This window comes from Stegodyphus dumicola, chromosome 6, assembly GCF_044657685.1.
Source record: "Stegodyphus dumicola isolate Sdum_Otavi_A_Nest chromosome 6, ASM4465768v1".
Classification (NCBI taxonomy): Eukaryota; Metazoa; Arthropoda; class Arachnida; order Araneae; family Eresidae; genus Stegodyphus; species Stegodyphus dumicola.
In genome coordinates, this window is record NC_140773.1 from 205,858,538 (window position 1) to 205,885,866 (window position 27,329).

General features: G+C 29.6%; 1 protein-coding gene across 3 annotated transcripts; it reads right to left on the reverse strand.

Moving 5' to 3' along the window:
* Positions 1–301: 301 nt before the first annotated feature.
* Positions 302–27,239, reverse strand: LOC118187140 (beta-keto L-gulonate decarboxylase-like). 3 transcript variants are annotated; one of them, XM_035357344.2, is made up of 9 exons: positions 27,082–27,239; positions 23,332–23,430; positions 19,213–19,286; positions 17,018–17,119; positions 13,482–13,547; positions 9,435–9,524; positions 4,343–4,492; positions 1,827–1,940; positions 302–956 (listed from the first exon to the last, which is right to left on the reverse strand). In XM_035357344.2, exons 1-9 carry the CDS (start codon positions 27,140–27,142, stop codon positions 783–785), a joined length of 930 nt encoding a protein of 309 aa, XP_035213235.2. In that variant the 5' UTR covers positions 27,143–27,239; the 3' UTR covers positions 302–782. The 3 variants fall into 3 exon arrangements, with proteins under 3 accessions (XP_035213235.2, XP_035213234.2, XP_085675514.1); XM_035357343.2 differs by lacking the exon at positions 27,082–27,239 and adding an exon at positions 26,859–26,976; XM_085819388.1 differs by lacking the exon at positions 27,082–27,239 and adding an exon at positions 26,817–26,843.
* Between the last annotated feature and the right edge of the window lie 90 nt (positions 27,240–27,329).

Genomic DNA, 27,329 nt, shown 5'->3' on the forward strand with positions numbered 1-27,329 from the left:
TTAAAGGCAACCAGAACAGCTAAGTGCTCACATCCTATAGTAGTACAGGATAGGCCACAGATGGTGTTTGAAATTTCAGCCAACAAGTGCAACAGAAATCTAACATCGGCACCACAAGGAATCATGCTTAGAAATATTCCAGGGTTACTCGGACGACGCCAACAGCTGTGCAGATGCGTGCCACAAGAGGAGATTTTCATAAAGTGATAATGAGATTTCATTTTTAAGACTTCTTACAACCAAAATTTTAATTGTCTACAAATTTTAACTAGTTTAAAATAAAATAAATACAATAAACAACTTTTGAAAAAATACTTTTATTACAAAAATAAACATAACATTCATATATATTCTTTTCATGTGCACCATTTCAAAATCAATTTTTGATATAATGTATGAAGTAATGTGTATCAAAATATAATTTTTTTCTTAGATAGGATCACACAGTTGTATAAAAATCTTTATAATGTATATACATATATTTTTTTCTTTTGAAGTAAATTAGAAAATTCTTGTAATTCTTGATTAATTACCAGAAATTCTTGATTGATTGACCAGAAATTAGGTTCTGACAGAATATAAGTAGCTTCTAACAATAAATTTAGATTTAGAAAATATCATTAAAAATATGATTGGCTATATTTATTAAACAAATGTTTCCTCCTCTCCCCATCCAAACAAATTATCATCTGCATCATTTTGGGAAAATTTAATACAGATCTACCATTAAGATAGATCTCAGTTAAATTCTCCTAAAATGCATTTAGTTTGTATCAGAATATTCAGTCTCTCCCAACTTGATGTGTTTCAGCTGGTGGATCAATTCTGTAAATAAAATCTGCTACATTGAAATATCCTTCATACTTTACAATATCTGGAGTAGTGTCTTCATGATAATGACCACCTACATCATGATCACTAAAGCAATGAGTATGCTCAACTCTTAAATCTAAACCCTGCAAATAAAATAATAAATATCTTATACAACTTATATACTATTCTATATTTCTTCTAAATAAGAATTATAGAAAAAATATTTACATATTTATGTATGCAAACGCTTAAATATTTGAATAATTTAAAATAATGAAAATTTTGATGATCCTGCATATGAAGCATCTACCATGTAAAATACCTTTTTTTTCATGCAGAAAGAACGTTTGATAATACTATGTGCAAAGAAGGACTATTAGTAGCTACAGTTGAATTAAACAACTATTTTATCTTTATCTCATTGATATTTCATTCCTATTTATTTATTTCTATTTATGTGAAAAAACGTTTTCAACTATGGTCATAATAAAAACCAAACAAAGAAATCAATTGAATACCAATACAGCACTTTCTCTTGCAGACACAAACGTGCAGCCATGCACATCAAAAAAACATTTTTTTAAAGGTGGCATCAAATGTTGCACTAATTAAAATTTATATCTGTATAGCATTAGACATAAACAAAATATCCATTTATATATTTTTTTTTCTTTGTTTGATGCCGGTTCACGCAATATTTTTCCTATTTTTGCCAGTCTACAGGTGTGAAAATGTGGAAAATGCTGATCTAGTACACGTCAGAATTTTTTTTAATTCGTATTTTAATGACTGAACTGCTTTGGCTGGGCATACCCTTAAACATTAATCCCAAATTTATATTCACAACAACAAAAAAATATATACATTCCCCTAGAATTTCATTCTACATAAACTATTCTGTACAATATTATAAGCATGATATTCGAAAATAATGTTTTTGAAACTTCAATATTCATATCTAATTCTAATAAATAAAAGTATATCAAATATTGAGGGAACAAACTAGCACTTACCGGATCATGTGATATAAAAGTACTTAAACATACTAAAGGAGCTGGCTGGTTGTAAAACTTTAACCAATTGTTAACATCTTCATCAGTCTTCAGTGGAGTTTTTGAGTAATCAGGCTATAGATGAAAGGTTTATTTTATGAAAATATTTTAGGAAAGTTATGCACATTATGAAAACACTCAACTAAAAAATCAGACTAGAGATGATACTTCAAACACAGTTGTTATATAACATAATAAATTTGATATAATTTAATATTAGAAAGACAACAAACTTTTCATGAAATATTGACCAATTTTATATAATAAGCAAATTAATATCTAAATCAAATTTCCTTTTGGAAATATTATTCTGAAAATTTCATTCTGGAAACTTTATCAGATTTTTATAAGAAAGTGACATCCAATCCAACAAACAATTAAAGTGGGGAAGAGGGAAACTAGAAAAATTTTACGTATTTCTTTACAATATTAGATGTCACTGAATAATAACAATATATGTTCGATTATTATTTAAAAAGTGCTTTCTAAAAATGTATCACATAATAGTGGTTTTGGTTTTTTTTATATTCTTCCATTTTATATTATTACAGACTAAGAATGGCAATAATTTAAAATAATAAATATATTTTTATGTGCAATACATATTTTGTTCCTATAAGCCAAAACATTACATCAATTTGAAATTCTTTCAGATAAAATAACATTTAACAAGAATGTTATAAAGCAGCATCAATGTTACATGGTACAACTCGTGCATTATTATATTAAACATCCTAAAAATTTAACAAACTCTTTCCTGCTGAATTAATTACAATCAATACTAACATATATATGTGTATGTGCGATGATTTAAATATTGATGCATTAAGATAATGGTATTCATTGAAGCTGACTACTCACTTCAGTTGCTGTAGACAAGCATATTTTTAATACAGCAGCAGATAACGCCAAAAACATGCATTTTCTTGAATAGCTACATAGGCACTTTTTTCTGTAATATTTGAAGAAAGAATGAGCACCAGACAGCAGGTTTGCATAGTTTTCAGCTGGTGGTTTTTTTTTTTTTTTTTTTTTTTTTAAATTATAATTTCACTTTGTTCTGATGGTTGATCGAGTTTCAGCTCACAGAATTAAAAATTATTACTGGCTGAAATGTTATGTAAGCACCCGCATCATTAATGTTATGCAGGAATTATGTTAGAAGAATTAATTTTGAAATGATGTAATTTAGAACAATTTATTATAAGCAGCTACTATTTTTACAATGACAGGGGCAAATAAAACCCAAATTAAACGGAAGAGTTAAGGAGATATTGCAATTTGAAGTTAGTATTTTGTCTTATCTGTGTTTTACCTAGCATTAAAGGTACATGTGTGCATTAAAATATTAACATATAAAAACATAAAATTGCATTAAAAAAATAAATAGTTTTTACTAAAGGGTAAAATATGACACTGAACTTCTTTTAGGTACAAATTCATATCAATAAAATCCTTTAAACAAAATTTAAGAACTATTATAACAGCACTCTTTTAACAAAGGAACAATTCAAATGAAAAAGAAGTGCACAAGTTTAAAATTTAATACTAAGCCAAAAAAAAGGGGGACTGTAGTTTTGCCTGGATTTTCATTAAAACTCTATGAATTATTAGGCCAATCAAACACTGGTCCCTCTTATTCAGGAGCGAAAATGGGGGGGAAGGAGGGATAGCCGACATAATGCATAACACAATGCATGTACTAATGCAATCATGCTCACTTTACTCCACCAATTACTTTCAGTATAAAATTGTTACCAATCTTCCTTTCTACAAAGTTTTTTGCTCCTGAAGAAAAGGGATCTGTGTATAATCACCCTTGAATTCAAGAGTTTTAATCGAAATCTATGCCAAACTAAAATTATTTATTTGCCTAGTATTAAATGAACAGTTATTTCCTTTTCCATAAAACGTTTTCTCAGTACTCTTCTGCTATAGAGTCCAAATTTTGAAATGTATGCATGTATATACATGAGTGCATGTGCATATATATGTGTATATATACATGCATACATATGTATATACATCTATGTACAAACACATCCATCCATACATACATTTCTGAATCCAGTCCCCACAACAGAAGAGTACCATTTTCTCTGACTATATTTTCTTAAAAATAGAAAATCACTTATCTCCTACATAAAACATACCAAAATATTTATTATAATAAAATATAAAAAAGATATCCAAATAAAAATACAATAATACTTTTATTAGCAAGTATATTAAAAATTTAAAAATAATTTAAACAAATATGAACTTCTTTACTTATGATAAATGATTTTTTGGGTTACAACTAAATCTTGAGGGAAAAAAAAGTTTGAAAAAATAGCAATCTGACAGAAATTATCCAAAAAGCTATAAATATTTATGAGCTGTATAAAAACTAGCTTAATTCTCAAATTAAAACTATTCAAGAAACTCTATACAATATCCTTAATAGAATTTTCAATAAGAATTTAAAATAAATGTACCATTATATGCAGCTTTGCTTCGCCAACTTGTATATTAAAAACTCCCCCTATACCAATAGGTTGGTCTTTATAGTGCTCTGCTAAAGTCTTACGCATAGCTGAAACAAAATTTTCAGAAGTTTTCCTATGCTGTGCTGCAACTTTAATTACCTGTAAAAATGATTTATTTTTAATTCTTTATCACAAAAGTCTATTTTCTGCAATAAAACAATAAAAGCCCACAGGCTAGTCCCATTACATAATGAATCTATGCATATCACCTTAAAAGCACATCACATTAAAAAAGGGGAATTAAAATATATACATGACAATCTAACAAATGATGATTTTCTAATTCTGAAAAGTGTTTTCCCCACTCTAAACTGTGTATGGAAGATTTGGTATTTGATTACATAAAATGAAATATCAGAGTATTGAATGGCTTGTAAATAAAATCTCACATTCCAGCATTTATGGTCATTGTTTTTGATCAGAAGAGTTTTAAGTGCTCTTCTGTTACCGGGACCAGATTCAGAAATGTATGTGTGCATATGTGTACAGACGTATGTGTTTATGTATACATGTAGTAGCTGCGTAGGTCCATACACAGCAATGTACGCTGTACAGTGTGTTAAGAAACACAGTCTGGGTTGCCACTGTTATAGCTCTTTGGTAATGGCGAAAAATGCGTAGCAATCTCCACTGAAATTAATGCGCCGTCGATGACACACTGCTGGCCGGGGACTTGTCGTTTCACTATACAAGCACCACTTTCGATATGTGCTCACAACTGTACGTGAACAGCCTACTAAATGCGCCATTTCTGATACCATAATGATTTGACCTTTATCGAAGTCTGATAAATCAGCTGCTTTTCCCATTATGTAGCTAATCGTGTTATGTTTGAAAAGACAATGCATAGCTGCTTTATATACTCCAACATCAACTGCTCATATGCAGTGGTTTTGCTCTTTGGCGAGCCCATTGTTATAGATGGAGGGTGGTCATAAAGTAATGTCTCTTCGGTAAATATACACACATATATAAGCACCTACCTACATAAGCACATTTCTGAATCCGGTCCCGATAACAGAAAAGTACCCTGTTTTGATTGAAACTGATGGAATGAAGTCATATCAAACAGAATCAGTAATTCTATTATGTAATTTTAACTGCACTGCCCGACACTGAAAATACAACACCAAGAAGGAGTGGTTGGAAAATTATGTAAATTCCAGGCTAGACGCACATCATCGAGTTATGTGAATGATGTGAAATTGCACACATTGAAGAAGACGTAAGGGAAGGAACTTCAGAATGTTCAATTTCCATGCCATTATTTCTGCTAGGGAAATCATTGTAGAATATTTGTTCTTGTCTTAGAGGATGCATGTAATAGCAAAGAAATGCCAGGCCATCATCAATGACGCAGTTCCAGCAGACAGACAATTTTATGAGGGTCATAGCAATCGGACTGAAAAGGGCAGGTTGGTCCATACGACAAATCACAGCTGACACACACCTTGATATGTCCACAGTGCATGGCTGTAGCAACAATGGTTGAACAAGGAAATATGGCAAGTTTGAGAGGTGCTGGTGCAGCCAGAATGAGGTCAGCATGTGCAAATCGACAGATCTGCTGACAAGCCATGGTGCACGAGTAAATCACTTCTGCCTCTATTCTGCAGCATGTTCTACCCTGGAGGTTCCATATCGACTAGAACCATTTGCCGTTGAAAAAGTCGCTAGTGGTCTGCACTCGTGGTGTCTATTAAAAAGACTGCCATTGACCCCATATCACAGATGACAACGTCTGCATTGGTACTGAGCTAGAGCGATGTGGATGACAGAATGGCCTAGGGTCGTGATCTCAGATGTGTCACACTTCTGTTTATCCAATGACAGTCGCCACATACAGGTGTGGTGTCAATATGGAGATAAGTCCAATCTGGCAGCAACTGTAGAATGCCCCACCACGTGATAATGCGGCATCATAGTTTGGGGTGCATTTGCTTACGATTCCAGGTCACCTCTAGCTCGTATTCAGGGCACTATGATAGCCCAACGATACGGAGATGATGTACAGCGGGTGGTGGCACACCCCTACCTTCAGGGAGAGCCTAGTGCCATTTATCAGCAGGATAATGCCAGACACACACTGCTTGCATCAGCCAGTGTGCTCTGGAAGGTGTACAGACACTTAACTGGCCACCATTCTTCCAATCGACCACATTTTGGATGTGACTGGACCCCATTTTGCAGACCCTGACATTACTGCATTCAGAAGATGAACTCGCTGATGAACTGATTCAGAAGCAAATGATTGACAGGGAATTGAGAAGTCCCATTCTTCTGGGCACCATCCACAATCTCATTGGCTCTGTATCTAGACGTGTTGCCACTCCAAGGTGGTCCTACAACCTACTGAGCTGACCCTGTTCTCACTCTCTATTATGCACATCATTTCAAAATAAAGATCACGTATTGTTTATTGTTGTCTCTCTCTGTTTGCCGAGTTTCATCACTTTCTGGCCGCTCCTTCTTCAAATTCATTGTGTTGCATTTTCAATGTTGGTTAGTGTAAAATACAATTTGATCTACCTGTTGTCATACAGATTCATGGCAAAAATAATGCTGAAAGGTAGAATGAAATTTAACAAACCTACCTCTTTTCAACCACTGAAATCAGCATTTGTGCTGCCATGGGTTTTACAATAATCAAAAAATTTTATTTTTGATTATTATCAAAAAATTTTATTTTTGATTTAGATAATAGTACATAAATGATACAGAAGGAACTTCTGTGGTTAAAACATATTAATGACTATCAATATTTTTTTAATCTAGTATTTAGCCTCTAATGTACTTAAATTATACATCCTGCTTCTGCAAAACATCCCCCAGTTACCTAGTATGATGTATTATAATTATGCAAATATAGAAGAGAATGTTATCAAGTTTCTAAATTTTGTATTTAACTTTAAAAATGAAAGTAATATTATTTTTAACAGATATGTACATTTTTACAATACCTAAAACAGATTATTTTTATAACTACAATTATTATTCCCTAACGATGAATTTATCACTTTGAGATTAACTGATATAAAAAATATGCTGTAAAATCTCTATTGCATGCATGTTATAATTCTTCATAATTACAAAAGCTTTGTAAAAGGTGTTTAGAATATACCACTTTTACCTATAACATTCAGATTGTAGTAAAGTGTGCAGGAAATTTTATATATATTTATATTGGTTGAAAATCACCCCTCTGATAGTTAGAACTAAACTAAAGAAAATTAATATTTAGATTTATTTCATTGATAAGCATGCAACATTGTTTCTTTATTTTATATTCATTGACTAATTACACAAAGGCAAACCTTTATTATCAAAATATATATTAATCTCAAATAAAGAAATTAACTCATGATTCCCAGAATTATAAAAATACAGAGGTAATTAAAAACAAAAATTTAACTCAGACTTATTTAAAACGTAAATCTCATAAAAATAACCTCAAAAGTGGTCAAAATGCAAGCACGTGTAATCTCAAAAATGGCTAAAATATCTTATTCTTCTTCAGTGGCTCAATAGCCCATGATGGGCCTTGGCCCAAGTATTTCTTTAAACTTTTTCAGTTAGTATCCAGATTACAGCTCCATATGTCAAAAGAGATCTAATTAAATATTTATAAATTGTCAGTTCAGTTGTTATTTTGATAAAGTTTATTTCAGATACTTCTTTAAACCAAAGAAGCATCAATTAGCAAACGTTATTCTGTTATGAATTTCAACACAGATACAGAGCCAAGATGTATAAAACACTCAACAAATTCAAATTAATATTTATCAGTTCCCAAGAACAATTAAAATTGGACTTAATGCATGGTATATCATTAGTTTTTGGTTGGTTGATGCTAAGATGCATAGTAACTGTGTTAGCCTCCATTGAGAGAAATGCCTGTTTGAGTGCTTCAGCAATAATGTCAATAGCATCCACAAATGCCAAGACTTGAACTCGTTTTGTTAAAAAAACCTCTCCTAGTATTCATATTTGAATAGGAGACAAGCCAAAGCATCTACCTGTCTCAAACCATTGGCAAAAAGAACAGGTTCTTAAAAATTATTCTATATATTTACTCTTAATCTGTTCTGTGTTAAGATGATGGAAAAAGTTTAACAAGCTTTTCAGGAATGTTAAATTCTCTCATAGAATTAAGAAATCCTTTTCTATTAACTAAATCATAGGCATTTTTAAAATCTATGAATAAATGATGAATGTCAATATCAAATTCTCTGGTCTTTTCTATTATTTGCCTTATACTGAAGATTTGGTCATTAGCGGACCCTCCTTTACAAAAGCCACATTGATAATCATCAATTACAATAACTGTAAAAACAACTAATATCTTACACAGAATGTTAGAAAATAGTTCATAAAATGTGCAGAGTACTAATACCTTGATAATTTCAGCATTCGAAGAAATTCTTTTTATGAATAAGATAGACGCTATTAAATTCTGCATTCTTTTCGTATTAATTTTATTAAATGGTCTATTTTCTTTACAGCATCTGTACAACATTTTTAATAAGTTCAGATGTATTGAATCAGGACCTGAGATTTCTAGTTTTTCAATTTATGTATTGCTTCATTTATTTCCATTAAAGACAGTGTAGTGGATTTGAAAGTTTTACATCCAAGACTAATTTGATGAAAGGAAGCTTCGTTTTCATTAGATGTTCTTTAAATAGGTCTTTGTGAAAATTTTTCTTTTTCTTTTCATGCATCCTCTTCTCATGCCTTCTAACTTCCCTAGAAACTTAAATATAGTAAGTTCCTAAACAATTTCCTCTGTAGCATTTTAAGACATTTCATTTTATTGCATTAAAGTTTTTAAATCTGGTTGAAGTTGTTTCCTGCAAGACAGCCCAAAATTTTCTTCTTTAGGATTTGCAACAAAATTTGTTTTTAGAGAAAGATTAGCAACCTCTTGGCCAACCTCCAACCTGATTTGAGGTTCAAAATATCTTAATAAAGGCAAAATCTCAGTAGTAAATAAATTTGCATAGAAATGTTATTAAGTAACTAAAAATTTCAAAATCATTACCTTTCCACTTTTACCTTCTGAAGCAAAAAGATTGCCTAAAAGGCAAAATTCCTCATTATCTTTTAAGTGAACCAATTCACAATTGCCATCCTATAACAGAAATCAAGATAAATGAATGCATATTGTAAAAATATAAGTAGACATAAAAAATTTATATGTAATTTTAATGTGCAAATAGAGGAAATTTGTCATAAAAATGCAAAGAATAAGAAAATAGAAAAAAATCAAAAAATAACATTAATATAAGTGTCATTAAGTTGGCAGGGAAAAGTTATTAAGTTGGATGAAAATTGGAATGATATATTTGAAAATAGCAGTAAGTATTTTCCATGCATATGGCAGAGCAGTTCGTGGTATTCATTTTGTTAGTTACTCACTACCAGTTGCACATGCATTATTCAGTTTAAAAATGCCGATAGAATTTAATGACTGCGAGCTATTATCCCTTTTTTTTTTTTTCTGCAGGGGGGAGGAGAAGAAATTTATACAAAAGATAAAAATAAAGGAATGTTTCCTGTTTATGGAAAGGAGTGTTTGGTACAAAGCCATGTGCAAGTTGAATGAGAAATTTTCTCAAAGCCGCTCCAAAGTTTGTAATGAAAATCAAAGTAAGCCTTCTTTTCAGATAGAGACAAGACTCAACATCACGGAGAGAAGATGAATCGATCTGAGAAATATACCATATGCTATAACACACAGTTGCAGTACCTATTTGGTTTGCTAAAAAAATATCTTGAAAGTAAATGATTTAATGATCTTTAAAATGATGTCCTAATGTGGTAGAGACAGAAATCTAAGAAATTTTATGCAGCTAGTACTGCAGCACTGACAAAATTATGGGGCAAGTGTATAAATAATAATGAAAGTTATGTTGAAAAATAAAAACAGTTTCCAGCTGAGCATCTCATTAGTTATTTTGTAATTGCATTTTGCGACTTACTTCTTGATTTCCCTTCATAATACAATAAAAAAATTTAATTACAGTGGAGATGATAATATTTTGCATACAGTATGCTCTTCCAAAACCAACATGCACAGAAATACTGTTTTAATGGGACACATGATGTCAACAAACAACAGTAAAAATAGCCGTCCACATGGAATAATGCACAGAAAAAAAGAAATATTTATCTGATTTTTGCATTTTGATAAGTAAGCAATCAACAAATATTCAACAGCAAGGCCAAAAAGGCAATACTGGATGATGCCTGTATATTAATTTGGTAGATTTATGAGTCGAACATCTATGGAAAAAACACTAGCTGTAATGAACCTGCATTTAACTATAGCAGCCCGAAGAGAAACACAAAGCATCCGGTGGTTCATTTTTTAACATTATTTATTATCTGCTTATATACATATTTACAATTGTCCTATTATTACGTGCACAGTCTTCACAGAAATCATGTTGTCTAATCAAAACGATACTTCGTTTCTACCTTACATGCACTGCGCTGCTGCCAAGCAGCACCCTCTACTTTTCTCTTTTCAACACTAGCAAGAAGTTTGGAACAAGCAATGAAATAAAAAAGATAAATATCTGTACCATCATTCACTCAAGATATTTTTTTTTTTTTCCCTGGCAAAACTGAAGCATTACTGAAGTGCTGAATCACAAGCAGTGAAATCATTTAAGACTCCATTAAAAAATGAAGAACTTTCAAAACTTCTTATATCTATTCTATTAATAAAAAAATGTTAATGTTTTGACTGTTCTTTATATCAATGTTTTTTAAACTGTGGGTCATCAAAAAATTTAGCAGTTTTGATATTTGATATATATATATATGTAATTTTAATGTGCAAATAGAGGAAATTTGTCATAAAAATGCAAAGAATAAGAAAATAGAAAAAAATCAAAAAATAACATTAATATAAGTGTCATTAAGTTGGCAGGGAAAAGTTATTAAGTTGGATGAAAATTGGAATGATATATTTGAAAATAGCAGTAAGTATTTTCCATGCATATGGCAGAGCAGTTCGTGGTATTCATTTTGTTAGTTACTCACTACCAGTTGCACATGCATTATTCAGTTTAAAAATGCCGATAGAATTTAATGACTGCGAGCTATTATCCCTTTTTTTTTTTTTCTGCAGGGGGGAGGAGAAGAAATTTATACAAAAGATAAAAATAAAGGAATGTTTCCTGTTTATGGAAAGGAGTGTTTGGTACAAAGCCATGTGCAAGTTGAATGAGAAATTTTCTCAAAGCCGCTCCAAAGTTTGTAATGAAAATCAAAGTAAGCCTTCTTTTCAGATAGAGACAAGACTCAACATCACGGAGAGAAGATGAATCGATCTGAGAAATATACCATATGCTATAACACACAGTTGCAGTACCTATTTGGTTTGCTAAAAAAATATCTTGAAAGTAAATGATTTAATGATCTTTAAAATGATGTCCTAATGTGGTAGAGACAGAAATCTAAGAAATTTTATGCAGCTAGTACTGCAGCACTGACAAAATTATGGGGCAAGTGTATAAATAATAATGAAAGTTATGTTGAAAAATAAAAACAGTTTCCAGCTGAGCATCTCATTAGTTATTTTGTAATTGCATTTTGCGACTTACTTCTTGATTTCCCTTCATAATACAATAAAAAAATTTAATTACAGTGGAGATGATAATATTTTGCATACAGTATGCTCTTCCAAAACCAACATGCACAGAAATACTGTTTTAATGGGACACATGATGTCAACAAACAACAGTAAAAATAGCCGTCCACATGGAATAATGCACAGAAAAAAAGAAATATTTATCTGATTTTTGCATCTTGATAAGTAAGCAATCAACAAATATTCAACAGCAAGGCCAAAAAGGCAATACTGGATGATGCCTGTATATTAATTTGGTAGATTTATGAGTCGAACATCTATGGAAAAAACACTAGCTGTAATGAACCTGCATTTAACTATAGCAGCCCGAAGAGAAACACAAAGCATCCGGTGGTTCATTTTTTAACATTATTTATTATCTGCTTATATACATATTTACAATTGTCCTATTATTACGTGCACAGTCTTCACAGAAATCATGTTGTCTAATCAAAACGATACTTCGTTTCTACCTTACATGCACTGCGCTGCTGCCAAGCAGCACCCTCTACTTTTCTCTTTTCAACACTAGCAAGAAGTTTGGAACAAGCAATGAAATAAAAAAGATAAATATCTGTACCATCATTCACTCAAGATATTTTTTTTTTTTTCCCTGGCAAAACTGAAGCATTACTGAAGTGCTGAATCACAAGCAGTGAAATCATTTAAGACTCCATTAAAAAATGAAGAACTTTCAAAACTTCTTATATCTATTCTATTAATAAAAAAATGTTAATGTTTTGACTGTTCTTTATATCAATGTTTTTTAAACTGTGGGTCATCAAAAAATTTAGCAGTTTTGATATTTCTTTAACTTATGATAAAAATTTTACAATTACTAAATATTTTTACACAATGTATTTGAAAATATATAAAGATAAGACAATACAGACAAATAAAAAAGAAAAACATTTCGATGTTTTCCTTTTTTCCTTCAAGAAAAAAACATTCTTTCAAAGAAAAAAGGAAAATGTTTTTATAATAGAAATGTTCATTTTACTTGCTTTGCACGTGACGCTGTCATTTTGTCTGTTACTTAAAATTTTCACATTGTTGTATTATTGTAAATTTCACATTGTCACATTGCCTTAAAATTAGAAATTAAAATTAATGACCTAAAACTGCAATAGTATATTACAGTACAAGGGGAAAAAATTGACAGTTTCACGCACACGTGTGTCAGATTTACACAATGCTTATAGGGACCCACAAAATTTTCATAAATATTATGGGGTCCTGGAGGCCGTGAATTACTCTATAAACTTTAAGAATATAACATTGCATCTGAACTCTTTTTCACCTTAATAATGCATATATTGCATTGTAATTTAAAATTTTTGAATTACGATAAATTTATTATGCACTAAAATTATATATAATTTTAAAAAATGTTTCAACATTTTTTATTTTATACATAAATAGATAACATCATGAAACAGAATCATATACCTTTCCGATCTTGGCAACATGTGTGTTATTAAATTCATCCTCATTGAATTTTATATTTGGCATCATCTAGAAAATTAAAAATTATATTTTCAGATATCCAGAACAAAATGTCCATATCATACTTTAAAGTTTAAATTAATCAAATATAGAATAGCATTTAAAAAAAATAGAAAGTGTGAATATGTAAAATCATTGCAAATAAAGAATGTTCAAGAGCTGCACTATGAATAAACTAAGTAATGCTACAGACCTTGCACTATGAATATGAATGCAAAATATGAAAGACTTTTCCCATTAGATAACTAATATCATTGCAGAAACATACTAAAATTTTACATCAAATATGAATATAAATACAAAATAAAGATTTTTCCTGTTAGATAACTACCATTTCACAGAAAAATACTGAAATTTTATATCAAATGATTTGTCAGACAACTGATTATATAATATGTTATAAATACATAACAAAAGTGAAGAAGTGCGTAAATAGGGTTTTCAAAACTTAAATCCAGCACCAATTATTTTAACTATGTGTAAAATCTTGTATATTTGTAATATTTAATTTGTAAAAATTGGAGGCACTGTTCTGTTATCGGGTCTGGATTCAGAAATGTGTGAGTGTGTATGTATACAAGTGCATTATGTGTATATGTATGCACACACATACATTCATGCTTATATATACACATGCACACATGAACACATACATCCATTCACACATGCATGCATACACACATTTTTTAATCCGGTCTTGATAACAGAATTGTACCAAATTGTAAAATAATATCTGACACCTTCTTTCTATTTACTACTAAGCCAATTTCTGTTCATGTCACCTAACAGCCGATTTGTGTGAAAAATTTATGACTATCCTACACTTTCTTTTTATTTTTCTATACTTTTACCATACAATATTATCTTTAAAGAAAAAAAACTGAAGAAAATTAATATAAAATATTAAATACAACTAAAGAACTAACTATATAATTAATTCTAGTGACAAATTTATGTCAATGCATTAAAATGTTGCAATAAAAATGTATAAAGATGTGACCTAAAACTTTTTATGCTTACTTACCAGTGGTCTGATATTAAAGGGGGTACATTCCGGAGTCAATATCATGTTTAGTTTGATTGCCGTTCAAAAGTTAGTTCAGAAGATCTATTGGATACTAAAAGTCTCACCAAGTAACTTGGTTACTTAATTTCTAATACTTAAAATATTTTTTATGTAGACAGCAACATTTTTCACCTTTTTTGTTAATTCTCTACCAAGATTATTTTACCTTTTAACATTTCTGTCGGCACCTGAAAATATGTAGATGTGGTCTCCTAAATTCATCAGAAACATATGTATATATAATTTAATTAAATAAAAAAGCACCTAATAAGTTAAGGAGCACGAAATGCATAATGAAATGTATTTTTTAGTACCAGATGCTGGATAAAATATCAATTTTTCTCTGACCACATTCTGAACATTTCACCGAGAAACAAATATAAAAACTGCATCAAATTTTATAAAAAATTTCTCAGATTTTAATTTTGACATGCTCACAAAATTTTGATTTTAATATTTAAAGTAAACCGTCACTCTTCGCCAAACACTGTGGACACTTTATTTCAAAGTAATAATATTTTTTACTTTATAATTGTTAATTTTACTTTTTAATTTCAAAATTTTAAACCGCTTAAAGTTATAATTTAATTAATTTATGAATATATATACAGTAAAAATTCGACTATCCAGAAAGCTTGTGAAATGCCAAAATCTGGATACCCCAAAATTCCAGATGATTGAGCATATAAAAAAGTGCAATTTATGGTAGGAAAGCCAAATGAATGGATGTAAAAATTTCTGGTCTGAAATTATAAAAAGAGTCATTTTATCAAGTTCAATATCAAATGCCTACACTTAAATTATGTGATATTTCAAAAAAAAAAAAGTATTCCAGACATAAACGTCAAAGTAAAACATCACATTCGATTACAAAATTCCATTAACCATGATGATGGGAGGAGCTCTCGTTATACTCGCATCAGTCATTCCAGCAGAAGTTTGAAGGAACAGATCGTTTTTCATATAGTTAATCAACATATGCAAGTTATGGACATCTAAAAAGCTTAAATTGCTTGTCATAATTTCTAATGCTGCATAACCATATTTATGTCATTTTCACATAAATCGTAATTTTCTAGACGCCAGAATTTTTCATTCAATTAATTCAGTTCCCACTTCGCAGCAAGGCAAAAATACATAAAAAATCAAAACACCTCCATTAAAAATTTCAAAAATATAAATTATAAAATACAGAAAAACACCAAATACAGTTAAAACAGTTTAAATAAAATTTTTTACAATTAAAATTAGACTTTCTACACAAAAACAAGCAATTCAGCCAGCAGGCAAAAACACAGATTTTTCAGTGTACAAAAACTGAAAGTTTATTTTTGGTCAGCATAAAGAAACTGAAGGTGCAGAAACTGACTTAATTCAATATTCTGTTTTTTTTTTTTTTTTTTTTTTTTTTTTTTTTTTTTTAAAGTGGCTGCTCTGTTAGGCTTAGTCTCACTTAAATAACTTTAAATTGTTGATAATTCTAAAACTACTGCATGCAGATTTAACTAGAGGCATGAAAACCTTAACCAGAACATAAGAACAACATAATTCAATAACTTCTAAAGCAAAAAATGCACAATTTACCAATAAATAAATAAATAAGAATTTAAAAACTGAGCTCACTGAGTAACAGAGTGGGTGTGTGTATATATATATTTCAGGTGCACATGTTTGCAAAAGGAGATGTTATAGCAATCCCATATACAAAATTTCAATGTTCTGGGGCTACTCATTTTTGAATTTTTGATTTATGCAAGATACATACATATGTACGTACATACAGATGTCATGAAAAGTCTCTTCTGAATCCATTTTAATTATAATTTTTAATCCATTTTGGGAAAAAGAGACCTCTATTCTGTCTATACATACAGATATCATGCAAAAGCTTCGTTTAGATGGATTCGAGAGCGGTCAAAATGGATATTTTCGTTGAAATACAATACCCAAAATTTTCCGTGATTATACTTCCTTTACTTAGTATAAAAAAGAAGTACCCACATTATCAATTTTATTATAAATGAAAATCATTTTACTAAATTTAAACTGATGATCTAAAATAAGGAAAATTTTTAAATCAATTTAGAATCGCTGAAGTCTCAGTAACTCTGGATTTTTGAATCCATATACTAATATATTTTAATTTGTTATTCTTGCAAACTGCTTACATTGCACATCAAAAAGTAATACTGTTATAACTATCAAACATGTAGGAAATTTTCAAAATTGCTTTTCCTTTTGAATGACGAAATCCTTTTGATAACTTTTATAGATAATTCAAATTGTGTCAAATAAAAATCATTCTGAGTGACAATAGTAATGAAAAAGTATCCCTTAGACATTAACAGCAAGAACTCTTCTTGCATATTGAATTCTAACATTCTATACACAGCAGAAAAACTAAAATACATACTTCACAATTTGTTCCAACGTGATGTCTAGGGCCTGCTCCTGCGCCTATGATTAAAGCATTTGGCAATTCTAATTTTTTTGCAATTTCTCTTAAATTATACACCTAAAATAATAAAAAACCAAGACCTCAATAAAATATGAAGCTACTTAATTAGTATGAAACATTAACACAGTTAAAGTCTAAATGGTACTTTCTAATTAGCTGCATCCCCACTGAAAGGTTATGAACTTGTTAGTGATTTTGAAGAGCATTCTGGAAATTGTTTGCTTCCAAAAACATAAGAGAATTTTACAATTTCAGCCTTGTATAACTGGCACTGGCAAAAGAAGACTGTTCAATGTACACCTGGAGTGCCATGAAATACTTTTCGTCAGCATCCTGGGCTTACACATAACTATTTTGGCAGAATACTGCTTTGCTTCATAAATATATTTTTTACAACTTTTTGATGGGGGTACAGATAAAAAATAGCATCTAAACTAACAGAAACATAGATTTTAAAAAGTTAATTTTGTTTCTCTCAGTTGCATAATAATCTATAAAAGTAGCCATCACTTTCTATGATTATTTTACATATATTTCTATGGCTATATAAAATTCCAAATTTCAGTTATGATTTATAAAACTTAGTTCATAATGAAGAAAAATGAGCAACATCAGTGAGTTCCAAAAAGGCCAGATTGTTGGTACATCTGTAAATACAGTTGTAAAATAACAAACAATATCAACTAATAGTCTGAATTCCTGAAAGCATATGATATTCTTGGCCAAATATCATTTGTAAGACACAATTGTGGGATGAGAATGAAAAATTACTGGCAGAGACAGAAAGAGATTAAAGAGGATTGTTACATCAAGAAGAAAAATAATTATGAGAAAGTTGACTATCAAATTTAATATGCATTTACGAATCCAATTACGGCACATACAATATGATAGAATCTGCAAATAAGCAGAATATTTACGGCAAAGCTATCTCAAAATTTCTTGTTTCATAAATAAATATAAAATAGAGGCTACGACGATGCCAGGAACATAAAAAGTGGAAAAACAAAAATGTTGATCCATGGAAACAAGTTGTCTTTCCGAAAAGTCAATATTTCCTAGTTTAGGATGAGTATATTTGCTAAGAACACCAGCAGTAGCTTAAAAAACAGATTGTTTGCTTCCTATAATACAAAAGCATACTAGTTCGGTTAAGCTTTGGGCATTTACATTGTGTTTTATAGCAAGTCTAATTAATAATACCAAAAAATTACTTAAGACGCATATCTCTTAATTAAGCTAAAAACTAAAAGCCGATTAGCTAACTTTTCAAAATAAAAAACTAACTAAAAGAAATTATTAGCATCCCTAATTGAAAGATTATTTAGTAAATTAAAGTGTGTAGCTAAATTTGGAATAAGATTTTAATGAATTAAATTAATTTGCACAACATTTTAATGTTCTGCTGACACTATGTAACTGTTGTATGTTTTTCAGTTGATTGAAAATAGTAAGCGTGGTAAATATTTGCAATGAAAAACCGCTATATTTTAAAAGTGAAAAATTTCACCAGCCGAAGAAACATAAAATATGATCATACACAAAAAACCCTTATATTCTAAAAGCAACAGTAAAAAAAATTCACATGGCATAGATCAGTAACCATAAATGCTTGTTTTTTTGCACATGCAAAGATAAGTTAACTACTCGTTTCTAGCCAATGTAGAAATATGCCAAATCAACATTCCTGCCAAGGCCACTGTAGAAGAAAAAGCCATTTTTCTCTCTTAACATCTCTCAAAGAATTGCAGTTGTTTATAATAGAAGAACAGTATAAAATACCTGTTACCAGCATTGAAAACTTGTATACCTCTATTCCAAAAAATTTTATAAAATTTTGGATACCTAGACTCATAAAAACACTGTATCTCAGAAGTGGTAAGATGATGACAATAATGTCAAGGCATTTGTTTCACTGTTCAATATCGTGTGAATAGTTGGCTATCTTAACACATAACTTGCAAAATTAGACAGATGAAGTTTGTTATAATTACTTATCATATCCTTTTATTATAATCATCATTTCAATAGTTGTAAATATTCATTGTACCAAAAAAATACTAATGCCACTGAATGCAAATAAAAATAAGAATGAGTATAAATATAAAATTAAAAAATATATAAAAGTATTATTAATATAAGAGTAAAACCTTGTCTGTGCGTGCAACTGGTATCAAATAGGGGACCCCACCAACATCTGCAAGGCATGGATTCCCACAAATACCTAAAAAAATATTATTCATTCACTCAATAAAATTAATAGATCACAATACAGGTACAACAGGTATGGAAATAAAAATTAAACTGCATGCAGAATTGTGGAAAGCAACAGACAAGTCGTTCTCTTTAATGCTGCATATCTGCTAAGTATTGAGTAATAACTATTAACTAATATTCCAAGAAACCAATCTTCATTATAAAATTATTTTTAAGGCATTAAAGATAATGTAATTCTAAAAAAGCTGCAAATGATATAAAGCCTTATATGGTTGATCTTTACAATATGGTAACTGGTAGTTTGGCGACATTTTGGAGGCGATAAAGGTTACTACCTGGGACTTTGGTAATAATGTGAGCAGTACTCAGTTCCGATTACGCATTATTTTGTGTGAGGGAAATGAGAGATCATGGGATATGTCATGTGATATTAATGGACGAATTACGGTTCTTTAATCGGAAAAGGGGGGAAATCGGGAAAAAATGTGGAAATTTTGTATTTAGCTTTATTCTGTGTTGTGTGAAACAGTGTTGTTTAATTTTTGGATCCCATGGCCCTAACTAAAGTGGATTCGAAATGGGTATTTAGGCATTGTGATAAAGAGAAGTTTGCTTTTTATTTACCGGAGGAAGTATGGAGGAAAAATCTTTCAATAATTTTATTGAATGAATTAGAAAAGTGTATCCGCCACGTAATCAATATTCTGAAGAAGATTAGTATTTTTAATTATTTGAGGATATTATTTTTATGCATTGTTCTAAATGTAAGGTGGAAAGGAATTTGGTATTATTGGGAAAATTGTTATTAGCAATGATTTAGTTTGAAGTAATTAGGATTGTAAGGTAATTTTTATTAATTTAATGTATGTGCTCATTTATATTTTAAGTAGTGTTTTTGAATTTAATTATATTTTAATGAAATGATAGTTATTTTGTGAATTTTATGTTTGTAGGAATTTGGTTTACGTTTTAGTTGAAATAAACGTGCATGGAAATAATTTAAATATTTGATACTAAGTATTTGTAATGCTTGCGGTATGAATTCGTTGGTGACGTGTATAATGTAATAGATGATTTAGAGGTAAAAGTTTTTGGATATTTTATTTATTTTATATGTGGAAATGTTCATATTTGTAAAGGGTAAATACTTTTTCGCGATCAGGTAATTTCATATATGTTCTTTTTACCGGGTTTAAAGATTGAGAAAATTGTCATGTATTTTCGTGAAATTTTTCTAATTTATGAGAAAAAAGCAGTGTACATGGATATAGTGAAGAGTGTGCGCAATGCCATTTTTGTGCAATTCTCGGATGTTTTTTTAAGTAAAAATAAGTCGGCGTGTACATGGTTTATGTGTATGTGTTATTTTGAAAAACGCGTAAGGGGTACGGTATTGTGCACTTTTTCCCAATTTTGCAGTGAATATTTGTCATGATTAAGCAGTTTTGTTTGATAAAATTTCTAGCATAAGTGTAATTCGGCTAGTAGATTGTTGGAAGAAGTGTTCAGTAGATAAAAAGAAAAGAAACATGTCTTTACTTCGTGAAGACAAAATGGCGGCGGGGAAAAAAATAGAGGGTTGCTGTAGGAGAGTTGGTTGCCAAATTTTCGCCAAAAAATCGCCAAGTTACCATAATGTAAAGATCAACCCCTTATATATAGGGTTTATACATTCAGTATACAAATTTGTAGTTTTTTATGATTTTATTCAATTTTAACATCAGCTTTTTAATATTAAAAACATCAACATATAAGTAATAATAATCAAGTCAGTTTCTAATAACATGATATTTATTAGTGATATGATAATTATTTAGTAACATAATGACTTAGATTACAAAAATTCTACAATTGTTAAAAAAAATCAACAACAATGGGGGCACTGCTTTTGAATATTTAAATTCTTTAACTTGTTGAATAAACTAAACAGCTCACATATTTTGTTATGTTTCTTATAGCAATGAAATACATATGTATATCATGTCTATAAAAGTCCTTACCTGATCTTAATTTTTTCATAAGTGTTGGCTCTGAATGTATACTTCCAATTACAAAAATATTTCAAATGAAAGAAATATCCATGTTTTGGTTAAATTTTAAAAGAATTAATTTTGTATAAAATACTAAATCTAAGATTTTACATGTTCTTCCAGTCCCTATACTTTTAGTCAGGGAAATTTAATAATAAAATTTGTAATTACAATATTCCATCATTGGAAAAGTTGGAAGATATTAAAAAATAGGCACTCTTCTCTTAAATCAGCACACATCTAATGATATGACGACTGCCCTAAGAATATGTAAATGTTTATGAAAAGAATGACTATTTATTAAATGCAGAACAATTACAAAAAATATGGAAAAAAACAAGCCTATAAAATACATTTTGCCAGATTAATTTCAGATTATGCAAGAGGCATAAGTTGCCAATTTCAATTAACATTTCTGAAAACCTGAGTATTTTCATGCAATTGCCACCACATGAGGTAACGTAGACAGCAATGACCAGCACTGTGTTGACGTTTATTTCACTGTTTTGCATATAGCATGCCATATCAGGATCACTAATATTGTATTTATAATTAATGTGCACATGTATCTGACAGCTGCCATTTCATCCACTTAAACGATTGAAAATCTAGAAAAGAAAATTCCTGGATTGATGTTTACCGTTTCCACTTATTTGCAACAACATTACTGCACAGCTAATCCTAACACAATAGAAACAGGCTACCATATTTGGCTCTCTGGCACATATTTGGTGACAAGCAGCCCACTTTTTGCTCTTGTTAAATTTATTGATGATACCACTCTTTTGGATTTTAATGAAACAAAAAGTCACCTCACTTTGTTTCCAAATTATCTGTAGAAGCAAAATACATAAAAAATTAATAAATAATTGATGTCACAGAGTACAGAATGCAACAGCCTTAAAGAACAAGATCTGTACCAACTTAGAGATCATTAACTTTTAAGCAGCTTTCTAGAGGGGAAGAGTATATGTTGTCATGTTGCAAAGAGCTCTGTCTACTAAGAGAAGCTGGATATATTTCATGCTAATGTGAATACATTTTTCCAATTTTTGGCAAGAAAGAATTTATGATTTGACCATCTGGCACTACTCTGGACTGAACTGCTTCCTCAAAATTCAAAACTCATCATTTTTTCACTGTTTGCAAATAAGTTCTGTTGATTTTCTATGACCTACCATTATTTCCAACCATCTCAATTACTTTAGTGAACTTACTTTTGTATGTACTCCAATTTTTTTAAGCAGCATGATTATCTTCATCTGTTCATGAGATTTGTTATTACTCAGTAGATTTTATTTTATTCTTTAAAATATTTCATGTTCTTTGATTATCTAATTATCATCTTAATGAATGGAATATTATGAAAACAAAAAATAAAATAAGTGACCATATAAATGTAACTAATATTTGCAGCTAAAACTGATCTTATGATCACATAAAGGTGGTCATACCATTCATTTTTTTGTCACTTGGTATACACCAGCTTAAAATTTAAAATATTTTGTTTTCTCATTTTCTTTAATGATATAATCTTAATGAATCAAATTTATGAAAACACAGATTAAAATGAGTGATTATACAAGTGTAGCTGATAAATGCCATTTAAATATATGTCTTCATAAGAAGATTCATTGATAAACAGATTCTTCATATGACAGTTCAACTACATGTCTTCATAAGCAGATGTCAAAAAGCTGTGCCACTCAGAGGATTAAGAGTAGATTCAAAACACTGTGCTGTGCCAATTTGATGGTTAAGATGATGTTCTACTTAAATTAACAGTCCTAGTATACTCATGTAAAATGTTCAGTTATCCAAGTATGTATAAGAATAAAAATACTTAAAATAAAATAGTTATTAAAAATCTTCAATATTTTAAAAAAATTATCTAATTAAAATCTTCAATTAAATTAAATTAATTAAAATCTTCAATACTTTAAAAAAATTAAAGTGTTAATATTTTTACACTCATGAAAAATTTCTAAACATATGTTCAAATTAAATTAACATAATATTTACCTTCAGCTGCTAACATGTAAGGTTTTCCTTTCAAATCAGGACAATCTACAACATCCACAGAGATATGTGAAAAAGTATTTGATAGCCCTGCTTGAAGAACTAAAAGAAATTTTGTAAAATGTTAATTTATTAACTACATATTTTAAATTTCTGGACGATTTCCTAAAAGTCTGAAAGACTTTAATATGTACTATTGCATTATCCGCCCAAAAACAGCAAAGCAAAATGCTATGTGGCTAAAGAACACAACTCAAAATTTTATGAAAAGAAATTTATCTGGCAACTCATTAGTAGTTGTGGGCACACTGCAGTAGAGTGTAGTGCCACCATCTATCTCCATAGTGGTGGAGAAATTATCATTGAAATTTGAGTATTATGTTTCTGGCTGACATGGTACATGTGTAGAGTTTTCTCTCCTTCTAATGAATCATAATGCAACTGTGTGCCTGCAGATGAAAAAGAAAGCATTATATTTTTTCAGAAATATGGCTCTTTACCTATGAGAAAATAGAAAGTATTTAATTATGGATGTTTATTGCATTTTTAATTTTGTTCCTACTTTATGTAATTTTCAGCTTGGTGCATCTTTTTTCAGAAACATTGGCTACTGTTTTTCATGTGTTAGGTTGGCAAAAAAAGGTAGTTATGAACGACTGGCAACTTTGTACAAGGATTCAGCGCAGGGCCGTTCGTAGGCCATTGACTGCCCGCGTACTTTCCTAAGATTGCTGATCCCAAATTTTAAAAAAAATACTCAATGATCAATCAAATTTTTAATTCATACTCCCTAAGTACTTACATATGACAAGTACTTACAAGGAATTTTAAATATTTAGGTGTGGTATTGTTGCGAGTCCGGCCACCCGATTTTCACCACCCGCATATTTTTACACACTGCACCTCCGCTAGGAACGCGCTGATTAAGCAGATAATACAGCAATACCAAATTTATTAATGACATATTATGCAATTTCTGAAGTATTTGTTCAAAGTTTGAAAGCAGATGCTTTAATATGTACCAGAAGCATAACTAAATGTAATATTACTTAATATTTCCTCATATACTCCTGTTAGCATTTTCATTTTATCTAACTTCCCCACTTTAAAAATTACAACCTGCAATTTATTTAATTTAGATGTATGTAAATGGACATAAATTTTATAATTAGTAATATATAGCAACTCATTCTGCATAAATAAACATCTTTTATGCAATATAATATTTGCTATAACATAATGCAAAATATTTTTTCTAAACTTAATTTAATTTTGATTTTAAAAAATTAAAATGCAATTTTTTTTTTCCAAAATTACAGAATATATTTAGTTTTGAAGCACATCTACCAATAAATCAAACTACAGATACAGGATAAGGATTTTGATGCAGAGTCTCTCCGACTCTACATCACTTTACTATTTATTGCCTTATATATATATATATATATATTGCATGCTTTGTTTAAATTAGTCTCAATATCAAAAACTAATTTTATTATAAACTTTATTTATTGATTTCAGAAGGCTCTAGGATATTGACCATCATTAATTAGTGTCAGAAAATAAGATGGGTACTTACATATTAGCAAAATCATTAACACAGTCTGACAATGTTTAACCAAAAGAAAAAAAGGAATGTGACTTACAATTGCAAATTTTGCAGGAGCAGGTTTTTGCATTTTTTATCTTAGTGAAAATTTCATAGTGATTGCTTTAAGAAGAGATTCAAAGTAACAGTTCCCTACGTAATTGTTTGGAAAATAATGTATTCCTGCAGAAATTTTACATTGTTTATTTTTTCCATTACTGGCAAATATCATAAATGCATATTTTAAGACTGTGTTTGAGAAAAAATACCACAATTTGCCCATAAAAATTATTGGATCTTGAAATATATTTTGAAATAATGCATACAAAAATGGATATTCTTCTGTTATTGGGGCCAGATTCATAGATGTATGTATGTGGATATATGAGAGAGTACATACGTTCATAATACATACATACATACATATATACATGCTAATTGAACACATACATGTATACACACATGCATTTTTGAAGCCAGTTGCAATAACAGAACAGAACTCAAAAATAATACCTGCTTTGGTAACCCCTTAATGACTGCATAATTTTTAAGAGAAAAAGGCAAAAAAAGTGCCTACTTCTTTTTTCAAGAAAACTGTTTTAAAATAGTAAGCATATAAAAAATATAAGTATCCATTTATAATTTTTGGAAATTTTTTTCAGCTTAAGATCTAGTAAAAACAATTTTTTTTCTAAAAAAAAAAAAAAAACAACAATCAAGGTTAAGAAATGTAATATTTTTAATATTTTTGGTTTCTTTTGAATGCATCAGGCTGGTAATATCACGGGCACAAGAAATAGAGACAAACTTCATCCCATAATTCTGACAGAAGCAAGAAGGGGGAGGTTAAAATGAAGAATCCTTACATGCATAGTTACCAGAATTTGGCACATTTATCAAATTTGACTATTTTTACAGAGGTTGTTGCTCTAATAATAAGTATCATAAGATATCTGTAGTTAACAATTAAGAAATCCAAAGCCTTTAATTCACCTTTTTCAATATTCTTAATTTATGGAAAAAATATATGTAAAACACTTTCAAAATCAGATCTCAGCAAAGCAAAACTTTTCACAGACCTGAATCTAAAGCAATAAATACCTCAACACATTTTGAATATAAAATGATGAAAAATACATCTGCAAGTATCATTACATTATAAAACTAGAATGATCTATTTAGTAATATTTTTAATGAAGGTATATTTTATCAAATTGAAATACCAAAAATTTCCAAGATTGATACTAAGGACAATATATATGCAACACTTCAAAAACTTGATAAAATCTACATTTGAAATATTGAATAATGATTTCAAAGGTAAAGCAAGAACTATCAAAAGATAGAAAAAGCAAAGCTACAACACAGTCATTACAAGATGAATTTTTAATTCATACTTGGAGAAGTAAGATTAGATTTATCTTCTAAAAATTGATGAGGAAATTTTAAAAGCTAAAAATCAATATGAAATTTTAATCTTTAAAAAATTAAGAAAAATGTCAATTTCATAATTTGTGCATTTTGTAAATATACCCAACAGTTAGGTACCCAACAGTTAGGTACATTTTTATAAAATTTTATATGCCACACAATATGAAGTTTTATAACACTCCTTGCATTAATGCATTAAGCAAGGTTATTTTAATTTGCCTCCAAGAAGAAACACTTAAATGCCTCGTTTTAAAATAAGTTTTTTAGACTTTTAAACTGCATCTCAATCAAAAACTTTTCACAATTGTTATGCTAAACAAATTAGAATACAATTAATTTCATTTCAATTTCTGGCTATATCTTTCCATATATATATATATACATACATATGTGGAAATTTAACATATTTAAAATGATATCAATAATAATTATAAAAAATTTTAAATGAGTAAAATTTGGACATGTGTACCCATGTGTAGACATGCATCTTAAAACATTTTTCCAGTTTTACCTCCAAGATATGACAACGTAACTAACAAGTGAATTTTAAATGCAATGGAATAATATGTGCAGTTATATAAAAGTAAATATGAAATCATATTTTCATCTAAAATATTCAGATTATTTAAGTTGATAAATTGACACTCATCCCCCTCCCCTTTCTAAACCGTACCTTAACGTAAATTATTTTTATTAATTAGAATGCCACAACAAATTACAAATTAGCAGCTTACCTTCCGCGACTTCATTATGATTAGGTTTATGTAACTTATGTTTCACAATTTTATCCATCATAACGCAAATTCAAATTCCGTGCTTAACTCAAAACGTTAGTATTTCCAGTGATTAAAGATCATTTCGCCTAAGGCATCTGTTTATCACTCACTATGTAAACAAGTTTACGAAAGCACGTGTTTTATGACTTTGAATAAAATAATGATGAATATTAATGTAATTGAATAAATATTGATACTTTAATATG

Coding starts and splice junctions, on each gene's coding strand:
- LOC118187140 (XM_035357343.2), bottom strand. CDS start 26,946: ATGATTTCATATTTACTTTTATATAACTGCACATATTATTCCATTGCA. Junction 4,493..9,434: donor CAGAAGGTAAAAGTGGAAAG/GTAATGATTTTG, acceptor TCATTTTTACAG/GTAATTAAAGTTGCAGCACA. Junction 957..1,826: donor CTTTTATATCACATGATCCG/GTAAGTGCTAGT, acceptor TTTTATTTGCAG/GGTTTAGATTTAAGAGTTGA.